This window comes from Protopterus annectens, chromosome 17.part0, assembly GCF_019279795.1.
Source record: "Protopterus annectens isolate FY-2018-M chromosome 17.part0, PAN1.0, whole genome shotgun sequence".
Taxonomy (NCBI): domain Eukaryota; kingdom Metazoa; phylum Chordata; order Ceratodontiformes; family Protopteridae; genus Protopterus; species Protopterus annectens.
In genome coordinates, this window is record NC_056751.1 from 630,173,576 (window position 1) to 630,186,584 (window position 13,009).

The 13,009-nt window shown below is 43.3% G+C and overlaps 1 protein-coding gene across 1 annotated transcript in view; it reads right to left on the reverse strand.

The window, feature by feature from the left end:
• The window catches only part of DDB1 (damage specific DNA binding protein 1), a 2,836,764-nt gene that overhangs the window by 2,309,201 nt on the left and 514,554 nt on the right, over positions 1-13,009 (reverse strand). The window contains exon 8 of the mRNA XM_044059793.1: positions 7,548-7,631. Within this exon, the coding sequence (XP_043915728.1) occupies positions 7,548-7,631 (84 nt within the window). The remainder of the gene's footprint in view (positions 1-7,547; positions 7,632-13,009) is intronic.

The following is a 13,009-nucleotide window of genomic DNA, read 5'->3' on the forward strand; positions in this document are numbered from 1 at the left end:
AATTGCTTCAAAAACTCAAGTGGGAAAAACAATCTGGTGTATAGCTGCAGGTTTCATCACACTTGCCAAAAAGTAGACTTTTCAAATGGGGCCAGTTCAAAGATGTAACAGACCTCACTTTCAAAGTTAAACAATCTTAGAAACATGTTGGATGTAGAATCACAGCCTCCTGCGGGGAGCTGAGCAGGCCTTGTCCCACACGAAGATGGTATGAAAATAAATACATTTTAATCCCTTCTTTTTAATTGTTAACACTGCAAATTTACATATGAATGACAGGGAGAGGCCCAATCTGGTCCAGAATGCAGAGATCTAGAATGAGCCATATACCACCATTATTTTTGGAAATTTGAAAGCACTTAATATTCAAAGATGGGCCACATCAAACTTTTTTGTATCAAAGACTTCTAGCTTATAGTAACCTCCGAAAGGATGGCAGGCTCAGATAGATGTAAGTTACAATGGAACCTGCTAAAACACCCCAGCTTTCAAATCTAAAGGGAATTCTTTCACAGGACTCTGTGGTCAGCCTGAATACCAGAGAATTTCACCCTCTGCTACCTAGTAAACTCTCTCACTAAATGAAATCAAGGCATCTGTGGTACACAAGAGTCTGACAGCGCAACATTCAGGTCATTGCTGCCCAGGGAACCAGAAGTGCTATTATCCTGTAGGTCATGCCTCCAACTTACGCTAGGGGAATGGATGGACGCAGCAAAAGGAGAGTGTTGAATGGAACAAGAGTGAGTGACAAGGTGTCCACCCCAAATTGAGTGGTATTACCAGAAGAAAAACAGGGGTGGAAGGGACAGAAGGGAACAGGTACCGCAACAGTGGTCTACTTGACCTTCTACAGTTATGGTAAGTTTTTGACACAACTGTACTACATTCTTTCACAGTCAATGTTCCAGAACTGACCCTTGAGAGGACTTCCAAAGCTGTATCAGACAGGGTAGTTGATAAGCACTTGAAGCTGGAAAAATAAGGCTCTGCAGCATGGAAGATACCTATCCAGCTGTGATTCTGGAGGTAGCACCAAGGTTGTAATGTTTTACAAAAGTATGAACAGAGGATCACATAGCTACTTCAAGAATATAATGTGTAGAGGCACCCTTAAAGAAATCTGTGATGGCTACTTTTGTCCAAGAGGAATGAGCCCTAAAGGGCACTAGAACTTATTTTCCATGACAGAATTAACAGAAATGCAACTGGAAATCCATTTAAGATATGGCCCTCTTATTTCCAGGTCTCCCATCATTATCATCTGCAAATGAGGCAAGGAGTTGGTCCACTATTACTGAACTTTGATCCGTGCAAACAGAACCTCAACTGTCAGTGAATTATATGAATGTCCAGAGTACAGAAGATCCCCCCCCTCCTTGTTTTGAGGATTTGGGAAGAAGGCAGGAAGGTGAATGGCCTGGATGAGAGAAAGCTACAATATGACCTGGGGAATAAAGGATGGGTTGGTCCCGAGGGTGACCCTGCCTTTATGAAACATCAAGAAACACTCCTCACATGGGTGCTTATAGTTCAGAGATGCAACCAGGTGATGTTAAGGCAGGTAAAAATGTTGTTTTCCAGGCAATGATTTGAGCAAAGGCAGCAGGCTCAAAGAGAGGCAAGGTGATCTGCTCTAAGACAAAGTTAAGACCCCAAGCCAGGTACAGCAGGCTTTCTGAAAGTCTGAGGTGCAAAATTCCTTTCAGAAATTGTTTCAAATGAGAATGGAAGAAAGCAGGAGACATGGACAAGCATTCAGAAATGTCAGAAGCATGTACTTTGATGGAGGAATAAGACAGACTTTCCTTGTACAATGAAGAATCATACTCCAAAATTAGTGATAAGATCACCAAGTCTGGAAGAATACCCTCTCATCAGCAACAATTAAAACAGTTATCACTTCTTTAGATGTAACATCTGCGGTGGTGCAGCGGTAGCATTGTTGCCTCACAGCAAGAGGTTCTCCCGTTCGATTCCCGGCTGGAGTGCGGGGAGTGCCTTCTGTGTGAAGTCTGCATGCCCTCCCCGTGGTTGGGTGGGCATTCGAAAGACGTGTAATGGGCGTGCCTTCGTTGAAGGTTGAACGTAGAGCTGGCACCTCGGTGTTCGTGAAAATCTACTGCTAATCATTAGCGGACCGGAGTTCCGCTGTGGTGACCCCTAACCGGGAAAAGCCGAAAGAGACAACATCACTTCTTTATATGTGATTTCTGGTTTCTCTCGGAATACAGTCCACCATCCTATGGAAATTAAGAAAAACTAAAATATCCAAACCCAGAAAAAGCTGAATGGAGTAAATAACCAAGAGCACTGCACCAAAAATAAAGATCCAACAGTTTTACTCCACCACGATAAGAGTTCAGCACTTTCATCAAAGGTACATAAAATTGACTTCTTCAGAACTATGACACACACAATGCTGATTTAAATAGCCTGCCTACTCAACAATTAATCGAACAAGAAAGATGTCATATCCTGCTAAAAAAGTAGGTCATTTCCTGTTAGAAAAAGATATCATTCCATGCTAAAAAAGTACAAGTACCACCCCAATAAAATAATACAACTGAATTATTGATCCCCCAAAAATAGAGCATATGTTAAAAACACTACATAAAAAAACAGCTTTTAGTTTTAACATAGAACTAATAGAAATGTTATCATTGAGCCCAGGTGGCACACATGCATTTAACCTTATTTGCCACTTGAGCTCTAAAAATTCAAGAAAATCAACAGGTCCACCCCTTGTACCAAAGTCGACCTGCTCTAATACAAAAAAAACTACCCTATGGAAATAAATACCTGGTGGGGATAAGGACAAACCAACCAGCATAAAAGGCTCTGTGTGTGGAGATTTGGGTAGGTAGTTGAAGCACGTCTACACAGAGAAAGAGAGGCTTAATTTTTCTGCCACTGAAAGCTAGCAGGTGCTACAATCAAATCTGTCTGGGCCAGTAAGGTGCATTCAATAATATTTAACCCATCTTCCCTGACCTTTTAAAGTACCCTGAGAAAAGGGTAAGGAGGAAGGACATAAAGAAAGAGTCCTGTCCAGGATGAGGAGTCTGGTTTCTACCCCACCCCACCTCAAGTTGGCTTTTCTGAGTGGACACAAACAGGTCCCGCCACTGGTACACCCAAGCAAGTATAGGAGGTTGAGAAATAAACTCAAATGAATGAATGCTGAAAAGAGTTAAGTGGGATCTAGGCAGGTTCTGCCTAGGATACATGAAGCAATGGGAAACACCTGCAGCACCTGAGCCAGCTCCCAGAATTCCACATCTAGCCTGCACAGGAGGAAGGAGCAGCTCCCACTCTGTTTAATTTACGTATACCACATGACTGTGTTATTGTCTTGTCAGAATTTTCAAGGGACCTGATGTTAAGGCGCCTTTGAAAACGCACATGGCCAAAATCGTTACCTTTCATTTCGTTGTGCGTGTTTGTTATGCTACGCCTTTGTTCTAAGATTTTCATACTCTTAGACTGGTTAAGTGAGCAGCCTACGCTTGGTCTGAACTGTGGTCAGGATTTGGTAAGCATGCTGAGCTATGAAATGTGCATCTGAGTTTGAGATGATTTGCTCTCACCATCTCTAATGTTTTCTGAACCTCTGGAGACTGCTGTGTCTTAATATTCCTAAACACTTCAGCCACAAAATCTCACTGAAACCTTGTCAAATGGGAAAGGTAGTTAACTGTCCTTAAAGTGAATGTTGCTGAAGAATAAGAGCTTCCCTAGTTAGTCCAAAGCTGAGAGACTACCTGGGGGTAATAGAGGAACTCTCAGACCCTTACTCCAATGTGGCTGATCCTCGGTGGAGCAAGAATTTTGTCAGGCTTCTTAGGAATGGGCTCCACCATGTCTGGTTCCCCTCCACGCCCTCAGAAACACTAAATACATCAGTGCATCTGGAGGGGGGAAAAACCCGGAGTATGGATGGGCCCATGTTGAGGGCCTCGAAAAATACTGACTCCTCCAAAGCAGGGGCTTCAATGGTCCAGCCCAGAAACTGGCAAAGAAGCTCCAAAAGATCGCCAAAGGAGGTGTCACTGCATGGTGACACAGGGGGGCCCTCTCCTTCCACGAGATCAGTATTCTCAGTAAAGGACTCCTCAGGAGAGTCCAGGTGCTTCCTTTTGCACCACCTCCTGCCAGAGACCTCCTGCTCTGGATAATCCATAAAAGAGGGAGGGGGGCCAACAAGGGGGATAGACTGAAGGCCAACCAAAAGGCTGTCCAGAAACAGGTTGATGGCTGGCCACAGGAATATATAAAGAAGGGGTAGGAGACACTGGCTGAAGATGACTGACCCACATCTCCTTAGTGGAAAACCATCTCCACGACACTGAAGGTGGAGGTTGAAGATGTCTCCACAGAGCCAACAGTCCTAGTATCCGAAGAGACCAAAAACACTCAGACCCAGGGGAGCTACACCTAGCCCCAAAAGCGAGACTGGAGCCGAGCTATCAAGGGTCAATGCCCTAAGCAGGAGGGACGAACCTAAAGCACGAATCATCAAACTCAACAGAAATACCAGCCCCAACCCAACAGCTCCAAGATCCACTCATCTCAGACGCAACCAGAGTCAGAGAGCCCAAGATGGGAGTCTGAGCTGAACATGGCCAAGCTGTCAGATCCAATCTGAAGGTGGAAACACAGCTAGGCCAAAGTACCTCTGATCCAGAGGACCCGAAGGAGGAAACCAAGGTGATGGAGCTGAAGTTCTGCAGAGGGATCCCAGACCCAAAGGAATAATGTCTAATTACATCTGAGCTTGCAAGGAGGACCTCATCAACTGGTCCAAATCTGAAGCTTGACACTGCCCACCAAACTTGATGATCAAGTGGATGAAGCCACTAACAAGTGCTTAGAGGATCGCTTGAGGGGGTGAAGGACCTGCCTGTCAGATCTGACTTGAACCCAGGGCAGGGAAGATGAAGACTCTGGCAACATCTTCAGCACAGCGGAGGGAAAGAAAGGGGAAGCTACCTGACCTGATGGAGCTCCTTTTACCAAAAGGGTGCTTGGCTCACTTAGAGCCAAAGACGGATCCTTACTCAAGGCCAACAGCGAAGGCGAACAGCTCTCTGAGAAGCCTAAGCCAACACCAGTGCAGAGGCTGCCAGGGCACCCTAAGGACTTGGGACCTTCAGGTCAGGTGAGTAAGAGGAAGTAAAAAAATAGTGGTGGACGACTTATGGTCCTCTCTGGAAGTTTTGGAGTCCTTAGGAGGAGGACGGTGGCTCGTCAGAACTGTCCTTTGGAGTCAAACAGGAAGGGCTAGCAGGTAGGAGACCTTTCAAAATCAGCTTAGCCCTCCTCTCATTGATGTTCCTGGACCTGAAACCCTCACAGACAGAACAGGAGGAATCGAAGTGGGCAGCCCCAAGCAATATATGCACTTGCCATGCACATCCTATGAAGGGTGTGTGTGTCCCCAAGTGACATTTCTTAAAACCCTTATTCATAGCTATAGAAAATGGAAAGTACACACTAAAAACACTACCCTATCACTCAGCAAAAAAATAACCTACACTGATAAAAGGTAACGAAGTAATCAGAAATTCTTCAAGGTGGGAAAAGTCTGCTGCTAACTACATACACACACCAAAAATTTCTAGCTAACCTATCAGGCAACACTAATCTAACTATACTCTAAAGGGTAGGGGTAGAAACAACAGCAAAATGTACACAAAAAGATATGCTGTAGAGAAGAGCCATGGGTTGAGTTGCTGAATGGAATGGCAGCAAACTTGATCGCAGGTATCCACTAAGGAGCGGGAGACTGTGGGTAGGGGAGGCAAAGCCCAGCATGTTGAAGTCTCATGGATTTGGCTGACATCTGATCCGATAACCACAGGTTGAAGCTAGATGGAGAAGACATCAGATCTTTCCTTATTATCCCAGCCAAGTGACTGAACACTTGGGCTCCAAATGGAAAAAGACAATTTTATTACCAGCACTTTTTATTTGTTCTAAATAAAGCAAAGCATCACTGCTGATGCACAAACAAATGTTCTACTAGAAACAAAGCCCGTTACGCAAACTTAATATGTGAAAAATTACTTCCTTTTTGTTAACTCCTACAAACCAGACAGCTGAAGAGACTGATTTAACAGCAAGGAAGGCAAAACTTTAGAAATAAATCTAGAATTCATCATGACAGGGTGACAAGCTTTTGGGTAAAATGATATAGAGAGAGATGTCAGAGCTAAAAAAATTGAGAGATATTTATAACTAAAATAAATGTAACCAGAACAGAGATTTAGAAGGCAGATTTACTATCTGCACTACATGCACAATAAACTAGCAATTGAGAAACTATCTAACAGTGGGGCTGAGCTGTAAAACACCAGCTATAGCCTCATGCCATTTGCAAAGTGAAATTTTTCCTTCCCAACTCACTGCAGTGTCAATGTAATAATGTTACATGGAGTGTGGTCTTAAAATTTCAGTGGAAGTAGAACAATGTAATTATCAGGGGCCTACCTGCACCAAGAACCTATACACTCCAACTAGAGAAACTGTAGATCTTGGCTCAGCCAAGCCATTTAAAGGAATGTACAGTTAGGAAGAACTGCATCTGCACCAAGAACATATGCACTACAACTAGAGAAACTGTAGATCTTGGCTCAGCCAAGCCATTTAAAGGAATGCACAGTTAGGAAGAACTGCATCCGCATACCTACCAGATAACATACCATCTTTAAATGATGTTGGATGAACAGAACAGACAACTTACTCATCTGTTAAATGTCATCCTAAACACTTATTTCTGAAAACTATCCAATCACAAAGGCTACACTACTGACAAGAAACCTTACCTGTTTTTAAAGTTATGACAAATCACCTCTATGACACAAGGAAGCAAACAACATGGTGAGAAATGCTATATCTGTAGACATCACTACAGCCCAGCAGTGAAGCTTCTAGCTAAAAAGTTCCTTTTTCCTATTACAGTATACATTTCAAAGACAAAAGCTGTAGAATGATGTGCCTAAACAAAGCATTTCAGAGGGCAAGAAACAGGAACAAGAGAGAGTGAAGTTTTTTTTTGCCCTGTTAAATTGTAGTCTTGAATATTCAACAACATTCAGTAGACAGTATTCTGTAAACAATTTAAAATAATGAGAAGTTAGTTTGCCAGTTTCATCTCGAGACCAAGACAAAGACGCAAGCCTCATGGTAATCTTTCCTATACAGCTAACCATACATTCTAGTTCGTTGTATGCCAAATCACTGATGTACTATTAAAAATTAAATTGTTAATATGCACTGCAAGTCTCAAAAATTTGGCATGCAGGCTAAAGAGAAGCAAGTTACAAATTCTACAGTGGCATTACAAATGCAAACAGCAGAAAAAAATTAAGTGCCCTCAACAAATGACCAAACAATGCCAGCACTGTGATGTAAAAATAAACACAAAGTTAGAATTGCTCTGTGAACAGGTAAGTATCAGAATTAAGTGAAAGAAACTATGACCTACTAAATCTTTTCAAAACTTTTCAAAGTCTGCACATAGACACTTCTGTATAATTACTCACTTTGACAAGCTGGGAGTCCCCAAGTCGAGAGCCAACAAACACAACACCATTATCTAGGTACGTCAGACATTCTGCAATTGAGGTCTAAAAATAAAATAAAAAAATAATTACAATCTGCAGTTAATATATTTAATTTACTCTTTCCTTTTAACAACGTGCCACAAGCCTCCTCCAAGCAACCATCCTATTTATACATTTTTAATTTGCAGTGATTAACTCAGTTATATACCAAAGCATGCATTCAATCAAATATAAGGTATGGCAAGTGAAACGGCAGTAAGACCGACAGATAAACGTTCATACAAGCAGAGTTTAAAGACTGAACTACAAATGTATAATGAAATGTTATCGCTTAACTACCATTACTACAGAGCCAAAATTAGATCTTAGACGATCAAGACACACAGCCTTAAATTCAAATCTGGGGAGGAAAAAAAAAAGGGGTCACAGAGGTTTCCTACTGCATAACTGCAGCCTCACCACTGACTACTTTAAGATTACCCAACTGTTAATGCTGGGAAGGAATACAGACTACCATTTTAAGACGTGAAGCTAAGCGTCTAGCCTCCAAATATTCCTTGGTCAGTGTTTGTCTTTTAGGCACCACTGATGATATGGGAAGCGTCGAGGGGGGTCTTCCCAAACTCGTGAATCAGTGTTTTCTAAACCACTTGCCCTGGTAAAGAGTTAAGTGTGTTAGCAAGCTAAGTAGGCAAACCAGGCTTCTCTATCCTCAGCAAGTTTTCATCACCAGTAACAGTACAGCTGTGTAAAATCTTACCATAACAGTTGATATCCTACTGTTCACTGCTGAGTACTCTACAGAAAGAATCTCCTGCCAAGGATAACCCAACATCAAGTCAGTATACTAAAGCATTTAAATCTTATAAGCGCCATACTTCAAACATGTACTCATCCTGTAAAGCACAGGGCACAAAAGTGACATACTGACAAACATTCAAAACTAAAATGTTATGTACTTACCATAACTTGGCATCTGTGCTATCCAGTGTCATTCATCAAGGAAGGGTCTTGGATTCAAGCTGGCAACTGACAGACAGATCCAGAACTCAAGCTCCTCCCCTTCCCATAATCCCCTGCTGACCTGCAGCCCTCAATCGAATTTGCTGAACAAATGAAAAAGCAGCACCGTCTGCACAGGAGACAAATATCCCCAAGGAAAAAACACCACTCCAGCTCTACCGGATCCCCAGAAGGAAGGAGGAAGGAGGGTGGGAATGTGATGAATAATGACACTGGATAGCACAAATTCCCTGTTACGGTAAGTATATAACTCTTTATCTGATGCTATCCGTGTCATTATTCATCACGGATGGGTCACAGTCCCCAGCTACTATGAACCCTGGGTGGCCTCATGGAAGGAAAAGTACAGTTTTGTACCTACCATAAATGTAGATGTCAGATAGGTATGCATCTGCAGTCATCACATATGGGTTGTCCTGCCTCAGGTAGCCCTTCTGTCGGCCGGATTCCAAAGTCTGGGTCCGGCGTCGGCTGATGTCGCCCTTTCCCTGACGTCAGAGCGCCTGGGGTATAAAAGAGTCAGCCGATGCCATCTTCCTCAGTTTTTCTTGCCCCAGATGCCAGGTGCCCTCTAAGGAAGGCTAAATTTGGAGAAATGCAAAATATTCCAAACATGCACAGTAATAAAAAACAAATACACCATAATAGATAACCCCAGCTAGCTATAAGAGGAGTATTACCCAAGAAATACCACAGAGGGAAGGAGGGAGGGAAAACCTGACTGCAGATGCATACCTATCGGACATCTACATTTATGGTAGGTACAAAACTGTACTATGTCCTTCAAGGATGCATCTGCAGTCATCACATATGGGCAGAATACCATAGCCAATCTGGGGGTGGAGGATCTATGTATAGGATGGTGTAGCTAAAATGCCCTGCAGGACTGCCGTAGCAAAGCCTGCTCTGGATCTGGAATATAAAGGTAAGTTGTAATGCTTGGAAAATGTATGCACGGAGCTCCATGTAGCAGCTTCTAAAATGTCCTTGGTAGCCACCCCTCTTAAGAAGGCTGTGGCTCTTGTGGAATGAGGCCTAATGTTAGCTGGCACAGTTTTTCCATGAAAGGAGTAACAAAAACAAATGCAATTCCCTATCCATTTTGAGATTGTCTGTTTGGAAATTGCTTTTCCTTGTGCACCAGCAGCATATGCTACCAACAGCTGGTCAGTTTTTCTGTAACTTTTAGTTCTGTCCAAGTAGTAGCGCAACAGTCTGTGTATGTCCAGGGTGTGCAGAAGTTTCTCCCCTTTGTTTTGTGGATTCGGAAAGAAGGTAGGCAAATGAATAGCTTGGTTTAATGAGACCCTGGATACCACCTTTGGCATAAATGTAGGATTGGTTCTCAATGAGACTCTGTCCTGATGAAAAATAATAAATGGCTGTACTGCCATGAGGGCCTGTAACTCATACTCTTCTTGCTGAGGTTATGGCCAGAAGGAAGGCAGTCTTCCAAGACAGGAACTGTAGTTCTGCAGATGCTGCTGGTTCAAAGGGAGGCAGAGTTAGTTTTTCCAACACGAAGTTAAGGTCCCAAGTAGGCAGTGGTGGTGTCTTTGGAGGCTTGATGTTTTTAATTCCTCTTAGAAACTGCCTTAGGAGAGGATGTGAGAAGACAGGTGGATCAGTATTGTTTTCTGCTGAAATTGCTAAAGCATGAATTTTATTGGAAGAGTAAGACAGACCATTGTGGAACATTTCTGCTAAGTATTCCAGGATACGTGCCATGTTCATCACTGTCGCATCTAGGCCCTTTGTGGTGTTCCAAGTGTGAAATCTTTTCCATTTTGCTGAATGTGCCTTTCTTGTGGAAGGCCGGTGAGCTTCCATGATAATATCCTTCACTCTCTGGGATAGCCTATCCTGAGGAGGAGTCAAGGTATTTTCCAGGCTGTTAGTTGCAAGGTTTTCAGGTAGGAATGCAGAGTTTTGTAATTGTGCTGTGTCAGGAGAAGTGGCCATTGAGGAAGAGGCCATGGTTTTGTGCATGACATGCTCTTTAACAGTGGGTACCAGTGCTGTCTTGGCCAGTCCGGAGCTATGAGAATCACTTTTGGCTGCTCTGTCCTGATCTTCAGTAAGACCTAGGTCATTAATGGGAGAGGTGGAAATGCATACACTGTTAGAGTTCTCCAGCTGAAAGAGAGGGCGTCCACTTTCCATGCTTGTGGGTGGTATGTCCTTGAGCAGAATTTCTTCAGCTGATGATTGTGGGGGGAGGCAAAAAGATCTATGTCCGGCCTTCCCCATGATTGTGTTATCTGTAGAAAGATGTCTGGGTGCAGCATCCGTTCGTGTGCATCCATGATATTTCTGCTTAAGCTGTCCGCCATTATATTGTCTTTCCCTGGCACAAATTGAGATTGCAGCTCTATGTTGAGTTTCAAGGAAAGTTCCCATAGATTCATTGCCAGTCTGCAAAGAGGTCAGGAATGGGTGCCTCCTTGCTTGTTTATGTACCACATAACTGTGGTGTTGTCTGTCCTTATTAGTAGGTGGCCTTGATGCAGAAAGGGTTTGAAGGCTTCGACTGCATGTATCACTGCCAGCAGTTCCTTTTGGTTTATGTGCATGCGTAGCTCTCTTTGTGACCATAGACCTTGAATGCATCTGCCCTCCATGTGCGCTCCCCATCCGTGGTCTGAAGCGTCCGTTGTAATGGTTTGGTTGGCTATTGGTTTGCTGAAGGGCAGACCCCTGTTTGACTGGCTTGCTTGAGCCCACCACAAAAATTCCTTTTGAAGGCATGGAATGAGTGGTATCAAAGTTTCCAAGCTGTGACTGTGCTGAGTCCATAAACTCATTAGGTACCATTGTAGTTTCCTCATATGTAGCCTTGCTTGTGGAATCAGAAGGATGCAAGAAGCCATGTAACCCAGGGCCTGCAGGATTTTCTTTGCAGTCAGCTGAGTTTGTCTTGTCAGATTTTTGAAGTAATCTGGTAGTTGACTTTGTTTTTCTTCTGTGAGGAAAGCCATTTGGGTGGTTGTATCTAGATTTGCACCCAGAAAGGTTATTCTATGGGATGGAACAGGTCTTGATTTGTGAATGTTAACTGTATATCCCAAGGCCTGAAGTAGGTGGATGGCATAATTCAAGTGTTTTACCAAAGTTTGTTGGCTGTCAGCTTGTATTAGGCAGTCGTCCAGATATGGGTATATTTGAATCCCCTGAAGTCTGCAGTGTGCAATTACTGATGCCAGGCATTTCATGAATACTCTGGGTGCAGTAGATAAGCCAAAGGGCAATGCTGAGAATTGATAATGCTCTGAACCTGCAAGAAATCTGAGGTGTCTTCTGTAACTTTGTCTGATAGGGACATGCAGGTATGCCTCCTTGAGGTCTAGAGTTACCAGCAAAGACCCCTTGCCCAGCATGGGAAGGAGCTGCTGTAGAGTCAGCATTTTGAACTTTGGCACAATGAGATAAGTATTCAGTGCGGACAAGTCGGGAATAGGCCTCCATTGCTTTTCTTTTCTTGGAACAAAGAATAGTCTGGAATAAAATCCTTGGCCTTGTTCTGAGAGGAACCTTTTCTATAGCTTTCATTTGCATTAAGCCGGAGATTTGTTTCAAAGCCTCTGCCCTTTGATTCAGTGGCAGGTCTGGCATGCCTTTTCTTTTTGGTAATGTGTGAAAATGGAACCTGTATCCTTTGTCTATTATTTGTAGTGTTCATTTGTCCCTTGTAATACTGTGCCAATTTTCTGAGAATAAAGAAAGCTTTCCGCCCAAGGGTGCTTCCAATTGAGCCCTGGTTGGCGGTGTCAAAGTAAAGTCATTGAGCCTGTCCTTGTGCAGCAGTTGTAGGTCCTGCATTACCTCTCTGGTTGGGAGGCTGCCATTGACGTCCTCTGTAGGAGCCTCTAGCTTGCCCTCTACCTCTGGCACGCCTGTTCTTGCCTCTCTGAAACCTCTCTGTGTCTGGAAAGGACCAATTTTTGGAAGGCCAATTCCTGCTGAATCTTGGTGGTTGGACTTGCAGAAAATCTTTGACTGTTTGTACAGATTTTGCCTTTTCTTCAACTTTCTTTAGGACCTCCTGAGCCGTGGAGCCAAATAACTTTTGCTTTTCCAGTGGAGTATCCAGCAGCTTTGCTTTGACATGGTCTGGCAGAGATTGTTCCTTCAGCCAAGCATGCCTGCGTATGACTGCGCCAGTCATAGCTGACCTACATGAAGCTTCCAATGCATCATAACCACATTGCAAGAAATGGTTGCTAACCTGTTGGGAGTTGTATACCAGATCCTGAAGTGATCTGCGATCTAGGGGTTCAGGTGAAGACAGTTTTTTATGCAATTCATTTAACAAATACTCTTGGTACTGTAACATATGAAATTGACAATTTAATGCCCTCATAGAAAGAGTAGCAGAAGTATACACTTTTTTACCCCATCTCTCTAAAGCTCTAGACTCC